At 44.1% G+C, this 20,182-nt stretch overlaps 1 protein-coding gene across 4 annotated transcripts in view; it reads left to right on the forward strand.

The window, feature by feature from the left end:
• FHL1 (four and a half LIM domains 1) overlaps positions 1-2,015 on the forward strand; it is a 12,998-nt gene extending 10,983 nt beyond the window's left edge. For 2 of the 4 annotated variants that reach the window (XM_006881819.1, XM_006881820.1), the window contains exons 5-7: positions 1-94; positions 514-700; positions 1,861-2,015. In XM_006881819.1, coding sequence (XP_006881881.1) covers positions 1-94; positions 514-700; positions 1,861-2,015 — 436 coding nt within the window. Of the gene's footprint in view, positions 95-513; positions 701-1,248; positions 1,449-1,860 lie in introns of all 4 variants that reach the window. The other 2 variants (XM_006881818.1, XM_006881821.1) reach the window with 2 other exon arrangements.
• The last annotated feature ends 18,167 nt before the right edge of the window (positions 2,016-20,182 follow it).

The following is a 20,182-nucleotide window of genomic DNA, read 5'->3' on the forward strand; positions in this document are numbered from 1 at the left end:
TGGGACCGGAAGCTTCTTCCCCAAAGGGGAGAACTTCTACTGTGTGACTTGCCATGAGGCCAAATTCGCCAAGCACTGCGTAAAATGCAACAAGGTACGTTGCTGAGGGATTGCTGCCTTTCCTCTTGTTGCTGAAATGTGTCTAACCATTTGCAGAGTGCTTGTACACATACTGTCCCGCTCCATCCTCACGGCAGCCCTGTGATGTAGGGAATTATTCCTCTCACTTGCCAGATGAGGACACACTGGTAGACTGAGCAGTACTGTGATCACAGCACACTGTCCTGTGGGCAGCCCTCTTAAAGTTGCTGGGAAATCTTGGAAAGGAGTTCCCCTCCTCTGAGCCACAGCGGCATCATCTGTAAAATGAGGAGAATAATAGCACCTGCCTCCCATGGTTGCCGTGGTGATTCAGTGAGCTACTGTCTATCCCAACACAGTGCCTGGCACTTAGTAGGCCTTCAACAGAAGGGTTGTTGAATCTGAATCTAGTGCTACACCTCCCTGGTCTAGGCAATTACATCTGGAGGAATCACTTACCAGGATCAGCCCTGGCATGCCGAGTGCTTTGTGTGTGTTACCTGTTCTAAGAAGCTGGCTGGGCAGCGTTTCACTGCTGTGGAGGACCAGTATTACTGCGTGGATTGCTACAAGAACTTTGTGGCCAAGAAGTGTGCTGGATGCAAGAACCCAATCACTGGTAGGCTAAAGAGTCCTTGCTAAGTCTGCCAGGTTAGGTTTTGTGTATGGTAAACATCTTTCATTTTCCTATGTCGTCGGTTTCATCCACAAAGGCCCCAAAGAATCCCCTTTTCCCCCCGCCGTTAGGGTGCTAAATAAAGGTCCCCCAGTGGCTTGGATTTTCTCCCAGGCCTGGTTAGCCTCTGAAATACAGAACACTTCCTGAACACTGGTGACCAACGCTGCCAGGAGTTTATGTGCCTGAGACCCATCTTCAGGACTCTGGGAGAAGGGGAAGGGGTGGAAGCTGCGTGGAGGGGACAGGGATGGGGATGGGGCGGTGGGCTGGAGAAAGTGAGCCTGGGATGCTTAAAGCCCTGTAGATGAAAGGTAGCACAGTGTTGCCTGTTGGCAGTGGTTTCCAATCAGAAGCACAGCTAATCACATCATTGCTCATCTCGCGGCCGCGATCCAAGTGCCCTGGGCCCTCCTTCCCTTGCCTCCAATGTTCCCATCTCCCCGGGAAGCCTTGAAATGTACATTTGAGAAGACTTTTGCCATCCTCAGGGAAAAGGACTGTGTCAAGAGTGAGCCACCCAGTCTCTAAAGCTAGGAAGCCCCCAGTGTGCCACGGGAAACGCTTGCCTCTCACCCTGTTTCCCAGCGCCAACATCCGGGGCAGGCATCCGGGTGGAGAGAGAACTTGTCCCTCGTGGGTGGTTGTTCTTTATAGAAAAAATCGAAGCTTAGCAGCTCCTCGAGGCCGGGTAAGTGCACACCCCACAAACAACCCAAGTTTGCCTCCTGGTGGCCACTTTGATGCCATGGCCCTGACCTTAATCAAAGACACTGGTTATGCTGGGAGGTTGGTGCGCGTCACTGGGTGTTAGAGGTGGCATGGGAATGTGAGAGCTTGACTCAGGGAAGCCCCTGGCCAGCTCTAGCATCTGTCTGGCCTGGGGTGGGGGTTCTGCACGTTGAGCACCGTAGCAGGGGAACAGTGGTGTGGGGTAGAATGCGCGTTGGTTGGGGCGGGGTATGCTAGGAGTCTGGTGACACTGGTTCCACGTGCGTGTTGGCTCCACGACTTGGGCAAGTCGTCATTGTCTCTCTGGCACTGCAGCTGCCTTACCTGTATTCACTCGGTTGTCTCTTTTCTTCCCTTCTGTTTTCAAACAGGGTTTGGTAAAGGCTCCAGTGTGGTGGCCTATGAAGGACAATCCTGGCACGACTACTGCTTCCACTGCAAAAAATGCTCCGTGAATCTGGCCAACAAGCGCTTTGTTTTCCATCAGGAGCAAGTGTATTGCCCTGACTGTGCCAAAAAGCTATAAATTGGCGGGGGCACTTGACCTGTAAAATGGAATTCGGGCCTTGCTCTCTGTGTCCTCTTCTTGCCCTCTACCTACCTACCTAGGCTAAGAGTGGTGTTGCATCCTCTCCAAGTGTTTCTCTGTCTTTCCCCCCCACCCCATTTTACAGTGTTAGTCAAATAAAGGGCACACAGCGATCATAATAGGAAATGGGGTGAGGGGAGTTTTTAAAAAGCAGCTCTGCAGTAAACTTCACTTCTCTGTATCTGCAGTGGAAAACTGCAAAGCTAGATAGACTGACTTCTGCATGCTTATCAGAAAGCAGAAAAGTGCTAACCATTTAGCCAGTTAGTGATGTAAGCCAGACGCATAAGAGATAAACTCCCTACTGAGGTGGCTTTTGTGGCTCAGCTGGGACCCACTGTGTAGTCACACAACATGCAAGAGTTGCAGCGGCTGCTTCAACTCACGCTGCTCGCCCAGCTCTGTGAGCAGACAAAGAATTTCCCACAATGCATGGTTTAACTTTCTCATCCCAACTCTGGCTTGCCTTCTGTTCTTTGTGCTTTCAAATGACTAACACAGATTTCCAAACAACTAACATTTGAACTGAACGTAGCTGTGAGTATGTCTAAACTTGACCTTTCTTTCCCCATCACTAACATTTGATTTCCCTGTGCGGTCTGTTATCTGTGTTCCTACCTTCAAGCCTGGAACACGCAGGTGATTTGAAAAATGTAGGCCGAGCAGAGCAAACGAGCCTGTGACAGATGAATGTCGCAACAGTGGATACTTTGGAAAGCTTAATAAAACTAACCCTGCTGTCCTTTTTTGTTTGTTTGTTTAATTAACATTTCCTTTGTTTTAATGAATAGCAACATAGTTTGAGTTTTGAAACGTGCATGAAAATATTATAGCTCCCTGAGACGTTCCTGCAGTTTTGAAATTCATCTCATAGAATTAATACTCTAGAGGGGTAGCTGAGCAGGCTTCAGAATGTCCTCAACACGGACATGACATTTCAAAGTGGTGGCAAGTGGAATCCTTTGTAACATAGTAATTGTCTGCTCTTTGTCCGTGTGTTAAGGAGGGCCACCAAGTTCCTCCTTTTAAGATCCCTAAGACTTGTCCTCAGGATCTTCTCTGGATCTCTGAGAGAGCGTGAGGTCACCATCCTCACAGGCAGAACGAGATTCCTTCCCACCTACTGCTTACACGAAATGCAGGCTCACCTCCTCGCTGTATTCTACATTATTATTACATAATATAATGAGATGATATCAGACGTAAACATGTAATGACAATACATACTAACATTCTCTTAGAAGTGATTATAGATGCTGATGCCTCAGTTCTCCCTTTTGTCATTAGCTATCCTCATCTAAGGTTTCAGTGTATCTTTTCAGAAATAAAGCAGCATACTAGCAATAGCTCGCCTCCTGCCTTTTCTTTCATTCGGCCCAGTGGAGTCCAAGGTGATCCTGCAACCCCCCAAACCCAGATGTCACCTTTCCTTACATTAATGCTGTATTTGGTTCAGTGCAATTGCATGGGGCATTTCTCTTAATTATAAAGGAAATTAGACTGGTTTCAATCCAAGAAAAAAAACACCAAACACTTTAGGCCCTAAATTCTATTTCCCAAATTTTCACACCGTTAAGAATGATACTCTAGGTGAGCTCTGGTGGCCTAGTGGCAAGAAGGTGTACTGCAATCCCAGAGGTGCACGGTTCAAATCCACCAGATGCTCTGCTGGAGAAGGAGGAACAATCTCCTCTTGTACCAGTCAGATCTGATTTGACGGTTGTTGTTGTTGTTGTTGTTATGTGCCGTCGAGTCGTTTGTGACTCATAGCGACCTTATGCACAACAGCCCCAAACCCTGCTCTATCCTGTGCCAATCGCACTGCCTCTGACACACCCATCCCGATTACCCCAGATTTGACGGTACACACACACAAAATAATAAGATAAAAAGAAAAAAAAAAACAAAAAAAGTGATACTCTGGTGGCCTAGTGGTAAGGGGTTTGTGCTGCCAGCCCAAAGGCAGGTGGTGTGAATCTTTGGTGGGAGAAAGATAGGCATCCTCCTTCCTGAAATTTACAGCCTCTGAAAGCCCACTGGCGAGTCAGCTATGAATTCTGACTCGATAGCACATAACAGTAACAACAGAAATGATGCAGTGACTTTATATGGCCAAGATGATGAGAGTGGGGCAGGGATAGAATGTCAGAAGGTCTTCAGAAAAGGAATAATCAGCCCTCTTGCTTGGGATTTCCTCATTGTTCTTCTCTGGTAGCCCTTTCGCCCATGTCCACTTTCTTAACACCATGTCCTTGTCCTCCACTACTGCACCCTTTATTGTTTTGTCTTAATAAGAGAACCCTGCAGCTAGCTACTGGCTGATGTTGCATTTTTCAGAAGTTACTCATTTTGTCCCATGTGCTTCAACTAAGGGTGGAGGGCTTGAGCATTCCAACTCCCTAGTTGATTCTTTTTGATCATCACAACAGGCCAGTGAAATATACCTCTGTGGCCAATGCTGTCTGTCAGCCATAGACTAACCCACCCACATGTCATCTTGAGAAGGTGTAGGTGATCCAGTGAAGCGTGTATGCTGCACACCCCACATGATGGATCTACCAGCTATAGGGTGCCTAGGGTGTTAGTCTTTGGTGCACCTTGCGCCAAGCATGATCAAAGCAATGGACTGTCCTTTGCAACTAATACTTGCCACAAACTGGGTGACTTCTAAGAAATTCATTGATTATGAGATGGGGTGTAGGCCTGGGCATTTCTTTGCAGCTGCTATCCGTAGTGTTGTATAGGAGCTCTGGTGGCATGGAACATCAGAAGTTGTACAACTAACTTAAATGCTGCACCTCTGGTGGTTTGAATCCTCCTGTACCTTCAAGGGAGAAAGATGGGCAGCCTTTCCCCTTGTGATTTGCAGCCTTAGAAACCCAATATAGGGTCAGCTACGAGTCAATTCCAGTTCAACAGCAAGGAGCTTTTAAGGGTTTTTTTAAAGTAGGAGTCCCTGGACAACACAAATGGTTAAGCACCACACCATAAGACAAAAAGTGGGCAGTTTGAACCCTCCCAGAGGTATCTCAGCAGATAGGCCTGGTGATATCCTTTTGCAAACCTAAAGGGCAATTTCATTCTGTACACCTGGTGGTTTTATGTATCAACCTGAGGGCAACTATCAAAGTTCTGTTGGATTGGGAGTTACACGCCCTACTCCAGCATGATTTCATCTCAACTAGTTACTTCTGTGAAGACCCTCTTGCCAAATAAGGTCATGTTCCACAGGCACAGAGATTGTAACTTCAGCATACTATTTTTGGGAGACAATCATAACAGTCAACCCTCTGTTCTTCCCCCAAAATCCATGACCTTGCCATGTGCAAATCAATTCAAAAGGCTTAACTCACTACAGTATTTCTTAAATTAAAAATTTCACCTAAACCAAGTATATGTGAGTCCACGTTGGTATAAATCCCTCTGCAACTATGAACCTGGGAAACCTAAAATGCAAGTTATCTGCTTCAAAAATAGTCACAAACCAAGGATAGGGTGGGCATTCCCAGTCCAACAGGGAAATACTGCCGGAAGGTAAAAAAGGTGTTATGGATCTCAAGTGCACAGGAAACACACAGCAGGACAAATTTAATTAGATTTTAAGCTTTGAAGATGATCCTCTCCCCTCCACTGTGGCCAGGGGACCATATTTCCCCAGCCCATTGGACCAGCAGCCTCTGTCCTCTGTCCTGACACCTGAAACAAGAAACTGCAACCCCGGCGACCCTACTGCAGTATGATCATCTTAGCTAGTTACACCTGTAAAGACACTCTTTCCAAACAAGGTCATACTTGCAGGTACAGGGACTATATGATAATCAGCATATCTTTCAGGGGAAGGCAATCCATAAAAGCCAATTCTCTGCCATCCCTGCGCAGCCCTCTCCAATCCAAGGCTTTAACACAAGCCCCGCCCATTGGAACTCAGGCCATTGTAGCCCGCCCCTTAGGGGAGGTGATAATGGTTCCGCCCCCAAATCTCAAGAAGACAAACAGGGAGCAGCCTTCCCTTTGGAACTGAAGAGTCATTGTCCCCACCCTTTGAACTTTGGGGGTGGCCCTGCCACTTGAACCTTGGTAAAGCGGTCTCCTCACTTTAACCTAGGGGGCAACTGGACCCCTTAAGCCAAATAGGTGATAGCCTCACCCATAGTGCATAAGCAATAGTACTGCCCACTGGAACAAGCATTTTTCCCCCCCCTCATCCATCCAAAACCACAGAGGACTGGCTCTTTGACCTTTGAGTCTGGGAAGCTGTGGCCTTGATGCCTGGAACTGAGGAAGGAGCAGCTCTGCTCTCTGATACCAAAGAGATAGTCCTACCTCTTGAACCAAGAGGTGGTCCTGCCATTGACCATAGGGTTCCTGACTCCCTTAAATGAGGAGACGGATCCCATATCCTGGAACCTGAGATGGTAGTGGTAGTTATTGGGCCATGTAATCCATTCTGACTCACAGTCACCCTTTGAGACAGAGCAGCCTGTTTCATAGGGATTTTTTTCTACATTATCATCGTTACAGAGCAGATCACCACGTCTTCTAGCCCACTGAGCATGAGTAGGTTCAGCTGAGTGCTTCAGTGGCCACACCCTCTAGAACCAAACGGACCCTTGAGTGCTTATGCAGCTCCACCCCCTGGCCCTTGAACCAAACAGGTAGTAGCACAGTCTCTGGAACAGAGGAGGCCCAGCTTCTTGAAATGGAGAAGAGAGTGGGCCCATCCATTAGAACTAAGGAGGCAGTCTCCCCATTCCTTGAAGTAAGGAGGGGGTGTCCCTGCTCCCTGGAAATTGAGAGGAGATTCCTTCATCTCTGGTGTTCAAGAGATGAGAAGTTGTGCTTTAATCACAAAGGCATGTGGTTTGAATCTACCAGCTGTTCCACAGGAGGAAGGTTTTACTACCTCTGAAAAGCCACTGGAGGGGTAAGCTATGTGGCAGTTCCTACTCGATGGCACACAACAACTTCTTCAAAAAGAACATTTAAAAAAAAGGAAAGCCTCAATGGTGGTGGCTCTGGAACTGAGGGAACAGTTTCCCTGCTCCCTAGAATAGCGGTGGTATTGCCAACTCCCCATGAATGGAGGAGAGACTTGTTTCCATTGAGTGCATGCAGTAGGCAACACCTTGTCTTCTAAACGTATTAAGGACCTGCCCCTTTCAGAGGAGGTGACAGTAGCCCCGCCCCCAGGACGCAGGTTGTGGTGGCCCTGCCCCTTGAACTGAAGTGACAGTGGTTTCACCCTCTTGAACCAATTTGATCTTAACTCTGCCCCTAAAATCAAGGAAAAAGAACCCCTCCTCATGAATCTAGAAAGGAGTCCATGGTGGTGCCGTGGCTCAAGCAATGTGCCGGTAATGAAAAGGTCTGTGGTTCGAACCTGGCTGTGGCTTTTGTACCTATAAAGGGTTACAGGCTTGGAACACATTATGAGACAGTTCTACTCTGTCCTACAGGGTTGCTGTGAGTTGGAATCCACTTGATGGAAGTGAGTTTGAACCTAGGAAACTGCAGGGGGTTTTTTGTTTGGGGTTTTTTTTTTTGGTGTGGGTTTTTTTTCCAGTTTAGCACTATAGTTCAGTTATATTTAGCACAGTTTAGTCATTTATAGTCTTCTTTCATATTTTTTAGAAAAATTGTGGTGAAAATACATACATTTACCAAAACAACCTCCACATTTACAATCCATTGATTGTATTTTGCATGTTATGCCATCATCATTGTTGTTTTTAAAATTATTCCTCCAACATTACAATAAATTCAAGGCCTCATAATAAAAACTCTCCTCCTCTCCCTTCCTTCTTGACCTTAGCAATCATTATTAATCCTTGATTTGTATATACTTGCTTATTTCCTAGAAGTGAGATCATACAATATCTGTCTTTTTACAATTAACATATTTTGCTTGCAATTCAGATTGTGGGATGCTTCAGAATTCAATTTTTTTCCATAACTGCAAATTATTCCATTATATAGACATAGGATATTTTTATTCATTTATCTGTTGAGAAATGTTTTTGTTATTTCCAACTTTTGGCTATTGTGAGTAATACTGCAGTGACCATGGTATATGACCAAGGCTTCTGTTCCTTCTATCATTTCTTCTGGACATATAGTTAAGGTTAAGATTTATGAGTTATATGATAATTCTTGAAGAATTTTCAGCAGAAAATCAATACGGCTTACATCTCAACATTTAAAAAAAAAAGAACCTAAAAATTTTCACCACTTTATCAAAGCCAACATCATGACAGAGAAAAGACTGAAGTTGCCAAGGATTTCATTTTACTTGGATTTATAATCACCATTTATGGTAGCAGCAATCAAGAAATCAAGCCATGTTGTATTGGGCAAATCTGCTGTGCATGGTGTCTCCAAAGTCCAAGAGCATTGTGGTCAGTTTAAAGACTAAGGTGTGCCTGACCCACACCATAGTATTTTACTATTTCCTTTGACTGGAGATGATCGATGTCTCCTGAGAAAAGCCCCTCCCCCTTACGCTGAGGAGACCTGTCCACTGACTCCTAAAACACGCGTGGCTGTGGCCCCAACCCCTGAAACTCAGGACTTACCTAAACCTTGAAATGCAGAGAAAGTAGGTCAGGCTTCTGCAAGGAAGATGGCCCCTCCTGTTGCACCTAAGAGACTGCTATCCCCTTTGAGTGGAGTAGACATTACCATGTACCTAGAATTAAGGAACAGACCGCTGCTTCAGCTGAGGAGACAGTAGCCCCACCCCTTGAGCTGAGGAGAAAGTGAGAGACCCCTTGAGACCCTAGAAGACTGCTGTTTCCTTCCAGTACGGTAGGTGGACGTCCCACCCACTAAAACCAAAGGACTAGTTCCGCCATAACTGAGGAGATGTTTGCTCTGTTCCCTAGAACCTTAGTAGCTGTGGCCCTGACCCTAAGACCAAGAATTAATTCTGCCCCTTGTACCTTAGAGACAGCAGTTCCTTTGAGGTGGAGTAGGCGAAGCTCTGTTACCTGAGCCACTTAAGTTGAGGCTACAGTAGCTTCCCTCTCTGGAATCCAGATATCTCTGAAAGGTGCCCCCACTTGAATTTAGGAGATATTATTGTGCTACCCTCTGGAATATAGGTGGTTGTGGTGCTGTCCCCGAAACTGAGGAATAACCCTGTTCCTTGACCCTACAATATGGCTGTTTCCTTTGACTAGAGTAGCTCGGCCCCTGTGCAAGCCAAGAGATTGTTTTGCCTCTTGAAATGAGGATATATGGCTCCACCCACTAGTGACTGAGGTCCCGCCCCCCGTGACGTAAGAGATAGTCCCGCCCCTTGGTCTGAAAAGACCCAATGGAAACAAGGTGTCCATAACCCTAGTCCTGAAACAGAAGAAATATCTTTCTTTTTGACATTAGAAAATTGCTGATCCCTTTAATTGGGATAGATGTTGTCACCCTCTTCCTTGAAAATGACCCACATCCTTCAGCTGAGAAGACAGGGAGCATCGCCTATTACAAGCCGGTAGGTGTGAGCACACCTCTTAAAATCTTGGGCATAGTTCTACCGTTTCTCTGCTCCCTAGAACCTTGGTGGAAGTGGTTGAACCTAGGAAATTACTGTTTCCTTTCAGTGGAACAGGCATTGTACTATCCCTTGAAACAGGCAACTGTTGCTATTAGGTATTCTTGATTCTCAATTAGATTCTTAGCGACCCTATGAACATCAGATGGAAACCCTGCCCTACCCTGTGCCGTCCTAATCATCTCTGCCCACTGGAGCCCATTGTTACAGTCATTGACTAGCCTCTCTATAATAATTGTTAGTATTGTTAGGTGTGTTGAGTCGACTACAAGTCATAGTGACCCTCTGAAGAACAGATTAGTAGATTTTAACACACCACTTTTAAGGAAGGACAGAATCATGCCAAGGAAAATCAACAAAGACATGGAAGAACAACTATCTAACATGACATATTGAAACATATATAGAATACTCCAGAAGAACAATATTATTTTTAAATGACTAGAAGAAGCACATTGATGAAACTTCCAGAAATTCAAGATGGATTTAAAAGAACTCGTGGCAAAAAATTAAATCCTGGCCAATGTCAAATGAATCCTGGCTGAAAGCAAAGAATACCAGAAAGATGTTCACTTGTGTATTATTGACTACACTAGAGTATTTGACTATGTGGATCATAATAAATTACAGCAAACATTGAGAAGAATGGGAATCTCAGCACTTATTTGGACTCATGTGAAACCTATACATAGACTACAGTACTGTGGGTCTATCATTGCCAGGAGGGACCAATCCTGGAGAACGACAGCATGCTTAGAAGGGTGGAGGGACAGCACAGGAGAGGAAGACCCTCGATGAGATCGATTGACACAGTGACTGAGGTAGGGGCAGGTGTGTCAGAGACAGTGAAATTGGCTCAGGGTAGGACAGGGTCCAGAGCTATTGTGCACAGGGTCGCTATGAGTCACAAGTGACTTCATGGCACATAACAACCACAAAGAAGCATTTAAAATTATATTTCTGGGCAATTTCTCTTGTGATTGTATCACATGGCCAGGCAAGAACATGCAGATAGAATGGATATACCCTGATGCTTCACCCTACCCAAAATGACTCTGTAAGGGTGTGGCATTCCTCTGGGCATTTCTCTCTCCTCTCTCTCTTCCCTTTTACCATTCTGTTTCTCCTCCCTTCTCTTTCTTTTCTCCCCCTTTCTGCTCCCAGTTGCAACTCTGCAACACCTGATTCAGGTGCCGCAATCTTGATTGTCCTTCAGATTTATAGTTCGTCATTCACCAGCATCTTCCACTACGTTCACTAGCTTACATTATCAACAGCTGTGTGAACTATTCCCCCACCCCCTTCCCTCAGTGTTTCTTTGAGTTCCTGTGAGAGCTTCCAGCGAATTACAGAACCCAAAACTACAGACAAAACTAAGTAGGCTGGGCAGGAATGGGGGGGGTGGAGACAGCTAATTTTGAAAATTATGGAGTAAGAGCAAAAAGGACTAATCTTCATAGAGCCAAGTCTGATTGCATAGACAAAGAAGCAGCTGTCTGGACAGAAAACAGGAACATAGCTCGGTTTTCAAACAGGAAAGGTATGTGTCACAGTCTGGAGAGGATAAAATTGTTGAACAGAACCTTTTAAAAACAATATGAATGAGGGAATGTGTGAAATATGTGTATGAATGAAATTAAATGTATACATATTCTGGATGTAAACAATATAAAAGAGAAAGAAATTTTTAAAAAAGTAAGGGATCTTATAACAAAATACAGCCACAGAAATCAAAACAGCTTGGTATTGGTACAGCCATAGATCCATTGTTGTTATGTGCCATCGAGTTGACTACAACTCACAGCAAGCCTATGAACCTTGCTCTGAACCTTGCCCTATCCTGATCCATCCTCACCATCTCCAACACACATGACACCATTGACATAGTCACTATGTCAATCCATCTCATCCCATGGTCTTCCTCTCCTGTGTGACCCTCTACCCTTCCAAGTATATTTCTCCAAGGACTGGTTCATTGTGGCAACATGCCACATGAAACAGTTTCAAAAGGTATAACCTGATTTTATCCTCTCCAGAACAGACCTGTTTGTTCTTTGGCAGAGCATGGTATGTTTAATAATCTTTTCCACCACCACAACTTGAAGTCATCGATTCTTCTGTCATCCGTAGTCATTATCCAGCTCTCAGATGCATAGTAAGCAATTGAGAAAACCATGACCTGGATTAGGTGCACCTTAGTCTCTGGACTGACATCAATTGCTGTTTAGCACTCTGGAGAGATCCTTGACAGTAGATTTTCCCAATGCAACTTGTCTATTGATGTCTTTGGCTGTTGTTAACAACTTCAATCTTTTCTCTGTCTATCATGATAGTTCCTATTGGCCTGGTGGTAAGGATCTTTGTTTTCTTGATGTTGACATTCTATCCATATTGAAGGCTGCATTCATTGACCTTCTACAGCAAATGTTTCAAGTCCTCCTCAGTTTTGGTGAGCAAGGTTATATCATCTGCATAACACAGGTTGTTGAAGGGTCTTCCTCCAAATCTGATGCTACATTCTTCTTCATAAAGGCCAGTCTTCCAAATAGTCTGTTTGGCATGTAGATTGAAAAGATATGGAGAAAGGATACATCTCTGACTCACTCCTTCTTGATTTTGAACTATGCAGTATTTTCTTGCTCTGTTCAGACAATAGCTCCTTGGTCTAGGTTTTGCATAAGCATAATCAAGTGTTCTGAGATTCCCATTCTTCTTAATGTTAGTTACAATTTCTTATGATTCACAGTCAAATGCCTTTGCATAGTGGTAAAACACAAATAGACACTGTTCTGGTACACTCTGCTTTCAGTCAAGATCCATCTGATATCATAGACCAATGCAACAGAATTGAGCACCAAGAAATAAGTCTGTACACATACAGACAGCTGAAACTAGATTTATATTGGTAGAAAATTGGAACCTCACACCGTATACAAAAATTAACTCAAAATGGATCAAAAACCGATACATAAAACCTAAAATTAGAAATATTATCAGAGAAAGGGCATAAACTATCAAATATCACTGAAAATACACAAACAGTAAGCAACAAATGCTGGTGAAGTTGTGAGAAACTGTAACCCTTATTCACTGTTGGTGGGAATGTAAAATGGTGCAACCACTGTGGAAGGCGGTATGGTGCTTTCTCAAAAAGTTGCAGATAGAGATACCATTTGACCCAGCAATTCCACTACTGGGAATATATCCCAAAGAGACCATAACTGACATCCAAGCAGATATATGCACACCCATGTTTATCACAGCTCTGTTCACAATAGCAAGGAGGTGGAAACAACCCAAGTGCCCATCAACAAACAAATAGATAGAGAAGCTGTGGAATATTCACACAATGGAATACCATGCTGCATTGAAAAACAAGGAACTCATTCACTATTATTCAAACTGGGTGAGCCTGGAGGACATTATGCTGAGTGAAATATCTCAGTCACAAAAGGACAAATATTGCATAATGCCACTGCTGTAAAATGGGACTGATATCAGGGTGGGGGTAAGACTGAGAAAAACTGGATAAATTGTGTATACTGCACTGAAACAGATGAGGGACTGAATAATTTAAAAGCTATGTATGATAGGGTATTATGGTTATCACAAGAGTCCACAATTAAGGTTGCACAGTGGAATGTACTTGGGGCAGTGGGAGGGGTGCAGGGGGATTGTGTACCAGGGAGGGAGTCTTTCTTTTACTTTTGAAAGAGAGGAGTGAACTGGGGGGCAGGGGGAGAGGGCTGGGCGGCTAGAGAAGTGCAGCAATGAATGAATGGAAATCCAAATTCTCTGTAAATGTTCATTAAAATTATTAAAAAAACATTAAAAAAGAAAAAATAAAACAACATGAATACTTTAAAAAAAAAAGAAAATACACAAATGGCTGAAAATTAACTAGACAGCTGAGACCTCCTAAAAATTCACTCTTTCTGTGCATCAAAAGATTTATCCAAAGGAATAAAATGAGAACCTACAGACTGGGAAAAATATTTGGCAATCACTTATTTAACAAATGACAAATCTCTAAAAATCTATAGAAAATAACTAACATCTCAAGAAAAAGACAATTCAATTGCAAAAGGGGTAGAGGACATGAAAAGACACTCCACCAAAGAAGACATTCTGTTGGCCAACAAGCACATGAAGAAATGCTCATAATTAGCCATTGTTGTTATGTGCTGGTAAGTCCAGTGGGTTTTCAGAGACTGTATATATCATGGGAGGAGATTTCTCTTTCAAATCACCTACCTTTGTGTTTGCATCACAACACACATTAGGATGAGTCAAGGGAAAGGAAATATACAAGAAAGGGATAATCAGCACCATATCACTAAAGAAAGGGAAGACAGAAAGATATTGGAAGTAAATGGAAATCAGAATCCTAGGACCGAAGTCCTAGGGGCTAGGAAGAAAAGCGGGTATCTAGATTAATGGTATAGGAAAGAATGTGTACGGACGGCTGGTTGAATGAGAAAGTAGTCTGCTGTCAAACTCATTCTAATCAAAAGGAAAAGGGGAGCCAGGGGGCAAAGTAGCAATACAAAAAAATAGGAGACTACTATTTTGAAAGGGAGCTCTGGAATGGTAACTTAGTGAGTAAGGAGTTGCACTGCCCACCCAAAGGTACACAGTTCAAATCTACCAGTTGCTCCATGGGAAAAAGATGTGCAATCTCCTCCTGTGCCATTTACTGCCTCTGAGAACCTACTAACTCTAGGATATACAAAAAGAACATTCCCTTTGAGAGTAGGGAGGGGCTTCCCCCAGTGTGACTCAGAATCTACTTCTGTCTTGAACTGAAGAGTTGGTTGCCCTGCTCTGTTAGAACCTTGGTGATGGTCCTGGCCTTGAACATCTGAAACTACTGCTTTCTTCAGTATCACTCTTTCTGCCTTCTCCAAATTGAAGAACAGCCCTGCCCTTTCAGTTTAGGAGACAGTGACTCCCCTCTCTGGAACTGAAGTGGCTGTGGCCCTGCCCATGAAACCAACCCTGTCCATGAACTGAAGAGAGTGCCTTGATCACTGGAAAGATGATGGCTGTGGTCCTTCCCCTAGAACTGAAATACTTTGGCTCCCCCTCCTGGAATCAAACTGCCGGCGACCTCATACCTTGAAACTGGACAACTTAGCCTAGAACCTAAATCTTGGTAGTCCTGCCCCTTGAACCTAGGAAATTGCTGCTCCATTCTCTTGGACAAGGGTCTGGTGGCGCAGTTAGTAGCAACTTGATCTGCTAACCAAAAGGCCGAGCGTGTTCTCATGAGAAAGATGTGCAATCCCTTGCTTTTATGATTTACAACCAGAGGAGACTGATATGAGCAGGAAGGGCCTAGACGGTGTTGAGTTTTAAGACGGCATCCTGGTTCTTGAACCTGAGGAATGGTCCCACCCCCTGAAATTAAGGTGTAACCCCACCACTTGACCTAAGGAGATATTGGTTCTGTCCTTTAGAACCCATGTGGCCGTGGTCTTGCACCTGAAACTGAGCAGTAACCATGCCCCTTGATTCTCTCTCTCATTGCTGTTTGCTCAGAACCAACTCATACCTTACCTTTCAGTGAGTTTTGAGAGGCTGTAAATTGCATGGGAGGAGATTGCCCGTTTTTCTCCTGTGGAGTAGCTGGTGGATTGGAACCATGTGCTTTTGAGTTGGCACTACAAGTCCTAATTGGGCTACCTGAACTCTCTCCCTTGACTTGGTTGTTATTGTTAGGAGCCGTCAAATTTAGTATGATGCATAGTAACCCTTTGTCCTATCTGATGTGTCATCCTCATCAACTCTGACATACTTCAGCCCATTGCTCTAGTCTCTGTGTCTGTCTATCTCTTTGAGAATCTTCCTTTCCTTCAGTGACCCTCCATTTTCTAAGCATGGTGTCCCTTTCAAGGACTGGCCCCTTTCTAACAACCTGCCCAAAGTATGTGAGACAAATTTCATTATCTTCATATTCAAGGAGTACTCTGGCTGCACTTTCTCCAAGACATATCTATTTGTTCTTTTGGCAGTCCACGGGGTGTTCAATACTCCTCTCCAATACCACAACTAAAAGACATCAATTCTTCTGTCATTCTTATTCACTGTCCACCTCTCAGATGCATAGAAAGTGATTGAAAAGACCATGGCCTGAATGAGGCATACCTTAGTCTTTAAACTAACATTGTTGCTCTTCAGTATTTTGGAGAAGTCCTTGACAGTGACCTTGCCCAAAGTAATAGTCTCCAGATCTCCCAATTGCTGGTACCAAGGGTGTTGTGGATCCAATTATGATGAAATCATTAACAGTTTTAATCCTTCCTCCATCTATCATGATGTTGATTACTGGTCCAGTGGTAAGGACCTTTGTTTTATCTTTTTCCCTTTTGTTATTTTTTATTTCACCGTTGCACATTTTCTTCCCTCCACCTCCCCAAATCTACTTTGCAATGCGCCTCTTGTTCCAGATTGTTGTCATTCCTAATCATGTATTCCTTTTGGGCCATTCTTCCCCTTGAGAGATGTAATCCATATTTTATCTTTTAATATTATCCTTAATAAGTATCCTTAATAATATTAATATTATCCTTAATAAGTATCCTTAATAATTTAGGGAGCCCATTATTCCCTTTGTATTAAGTAGTTGGAGGTCTGTCCCATGGCACAGAAGTAGTTATGGCCCTGCCCCTTGAAGACTTTGAACACAGTAGAAGATACCTTAGTTTCTGAACCTGAGGAATGACACTATTTCTTTCAACTGAGGAATCAGTGATTACATCGTGGAACACAAAGGATTGTGTCTATGTTCCCTAAAAAAAGTCCAAGGTGTTAGCCCCTCCCTTTGAGCAGAGGAGTTGATATCTCCATGATCTGCAGTTAAAGTTGCTATGGCCCTGTGTCTTGAATCTGGGAGACTGCCATTGAGGAGCAGTGATGCCAGTTTCAAGACTAAGGTATTCCTGATTCAGGCTATGATCTTTTCAGTCATTTGCTATGGACGATGAATAAGAATAAAAAAAGAATTGATGCTTTTGAATTATGGTGCTGGAGAAAGAGTACTGACTATCTCATGGACTGCCAAAAACCAAATAGAGATGTCTTGGAGAAGGTGTAGCCAGAGAACTCCTTGGAAGCAAAGATGATGAAACATCATCTCACATACTTTGGGTATGTTGGTAAAAGAGGCTATTCTTTGGAGAGGGACATCATGCTTGGGAAGGTGGAGAGATGATGAGAGAGAACTCCTTCAACCAAGTGGATTGACACAGTGACTACAGCAATAGGCTCAAGTGTGTCCAAGTTTGTGAGGATGCACGGGATAGGACAAGGATTGATCTGTTGTTTATAGGGCCACTAGGACTCGTAATGTACTCAAAGGCACCTAACAACTTGAAACTGAGGAATAGCCCTGCCCCCTAGTATCTAGGTGGCCACAGACCCACCTCTTCAAACTGAGAGACAACCCTGCCCCCTGGAACTAACGAGATGGTGGCCCTGACCCCTGGACCTAAGTGGCTTAGCCACTTGCCCCTTGACCTGCCCCTTGACACAAAAATAGCCCTGCCTCTAGTATCTAGGTGGCTATGGACTTACTGTGGAATATTGCACTAGAACCCAGAGAAGCCAAAATAAGCAGAAGTTGGGAAGTTAAAGAGTTGAACAGGAATTTCCAAGGATAGCTGATATGGACAAAGCAAACTATTATAATAAAAAGTGCAAAAAGCTGGAGTCAAAATAAAAAGAGAGGCATTCCCTTGGCATTTCTTAAGCCAAAGAAGCTAAAGAACAAATTTAAGGCGGCTAGAGTTGGAGTTGCAATACTGATAGATGCTCCTTGGAGGCAAAGATGAAAAAATGACACAGCTTCGTCTCACATACTTTGGGCCTGTTTTTAGGAGAGAAGCTATTACTTGGAAGGGGACATCAAGCTTGAAAAGATGGAAGGAAGGCATTTGCTGTACTCTCTCAAAGCCAGGTGATGCCCAGCCCCTTGAGGCCAGGAGTGTGTTGTTCCTTTTGGAAGAAGCAATAGGTACCCCTAACCGTTGCAAATTAAATGGCAATGGACCTGCACCTTGAAACTAGGAAATAGCTCTCTTCTTGGTAACTAGATGCCTATGGACCTGCTCCTTGAAATAAATAGCCTCACCCCTAGAATTGAAGAGGTAGTGGCCCTGCCCCTGGAACCTAGGTGACAAGAGACTTTCCCCTTGAAACTGAGAAATAGCCCTGCCCACGGAACGAAGGAAATAGTGGTCCTGCCTCCTGGACCATACATAGGTGCCTATGGACTTTGAAGTTGAGAACTAACCTTGCCCCCTAGTGTCTAGGTGATTGCAGATAGGACCCCTAAAGCTGATAAAATAGCCCTTGAACCAGAGAGATGGTGGCTTTATCCCTGGAACCTAAGTGGCTGTCCCTTGTAACTGAGAATCAGCCCTGCCCCTGGAACCAGGAAGATGGTAGCCTTGTACGCTGTAGCCTAGGTGGTTTTGAACTTGCCCCTTGAGACTGAGAAGTAGCCCTGCCTCTGGAACTAAGGAGATGCGGGCCCAGCCCTATGGAACCTAAGTGGCTAAGGCCTTGAAACTGAGAGTCCCACCCCTAGAAATGAGGAGATGGTGGCCCGCATCCATGGCACCCTAGGTGGGTATGGAGCCGCCCCCTACTAGCTAGGTGACTGTAGGCATTTGCCTTTAAACTAATAGCCCCACCCCCTGGAACTAAAGAGATGGTGGCCCTGCCCACCGGAACCTATGTTGCTAAGGACCTGCCCCTAGAAATAGAACTAGCCCCGCCTCTTAGTATCTAGGTTGCTATGGACCCACTGAGAAATACTGTACTGGAATACTACACTGGTGGAAGCACCGTCTCTCTAGTTCAAGGGGGCGGACCTATTTCTCAGTGCGTGTACACACACACACACACACACTCATGTGTTTGCAAAACTTGTATTTTTTTGTTTTATTCCCTCTCCATCCATTCTCATCTGTTAACTCTCCAATATAGTTTCTGTGTGGAAACCACTTCTTAGGTTCTTATATTAGTGGTCATACACCGTAATTGTCCTTTGTGACTGACTTATGCCACTAATAAGGGATTGCTGTTAAAGAAAAATGTTTTGAAATTGATAGTGGTAATGGTTGCATGACACATAATATCACCTATGTATAAACGTCACTGAATTGTACATTGTAACATGCTTACGATGGCAACTTTTACATTTTCCCCTTAATAGAACATTTCTTGAATAGACCCCAATCACAAGTGAATGCCATCAATGGCTAAGTTTCAAACACTGAAATCCCGGTGGGGAAAAAAAAAAAACAACCCCTCATGTTCCAGAAGTGGAGCTCCGCGAAATCAGCCAAAGCAAAATCAGCTTAAGCAAAATCTGATGAGGTGTTTTCAAAAAACATACCCATTGTGTGTGTGCACCTGTGTGTCTGCCACAGGCACTTCGGTCAACCTTTTGCAGCTGTGAGCTAGGGATTAGTAGTTGAGCTGACCTAAGCAACATATCTTAAGTCTGAACATGGACTGATGGACGGGCCTGGGGGAGTATAAGCAGGAAAAATAATAGGAGCTAAATACATTACAGAATATAGGAGCTGATGCTGATTTATGGACATAATACAAATAATATAGGTTATTGGAGATAAATTTCAAAAGGAAACACTGACAAAAGCAGGAAAGGTGCTGACTGGTCCAAGGTTTGCTTGCTGGGACTCTTGGTAGCCAGCAATGTTAGTGTCTGTGTACTCACTGGTACAGAAAACAGAGTAAAAAGAAAGAAAAAGGTCATGTATATTTTGTTGTTGTTAGGTGCCATCGAATTGAGTACGATTCATAGTGACCCTATAAACAAAAGATCTGAACCTAGTCCTGTTCTGCACCATCCTCACACTTCCTGACACACAAGAGCCCACTGCAGCAGTCACCGTGTCAATCCACCTGGTTGAGAGTCTTCCTCTCCTTCGCCAACCATCCACCCTTCCCAACGTCATGTCCCTCTTCAAGGAATAGCCCCTCCTGGCAATAAGTCCAAAGTATGTGCGGTGAAGCCTTATCATTATTGCCTCCAAAGAGCACTCCAGCTGCACCCTCTCCAAGACATACTACCTATTTGTTTTCTTGGCCGTCCATGGAATGTTCAGTTCCGTGTTCTTCTCTAACACCACAGCTCAAAGGCATCAATTCTTTTTCTGTCATCTTTATTCATTGCCTAAGTTTCACATGCATAGCTAGTAATCAGAAAGATCATGGCCTGAATCAGATACACCTTGGTCCTCAAATTCACATCTCTACTTCTCAATAATTTGCAAAGTTCCTGACTACAGATTTTCCCAGTGCAATGCGTCTCCTGATTTCCTGACTGCTGGTACCAAGGGTGCTAACTGTGGATCGAAGCAAGATGAAGCTGTTGACAGTTTCAATCTCCTCTCCATCCATCATAACACTGTCTATTGGTCATTTATATATAAAATGGTAAAATACTAGTGACTGTATTTTGCAACCTGTGGCATTTTCATTAGTAACTGTGACAAAGCTCTGGTGAGCAATCTGGAGTCCCTTG

This window comes from Elephantulus edwardii, unplaced genomic scaffold (assembly GCF_000299155.1).
Source record: "Elephantulus edwardii isolate Elephantulus edwardi_28Jun2011 unplaced genomic scaffold, EleEdw1.0 scaffold00016, whole genome shotgun sequence".
Taxonomy (NCBI): domain Eukaryota; kingdom Metazoa; phylum Chordata; class Mammalia; order Macroscelidea; family Macroscelididae; genus Elephantulus; species Elephantulus edwardii.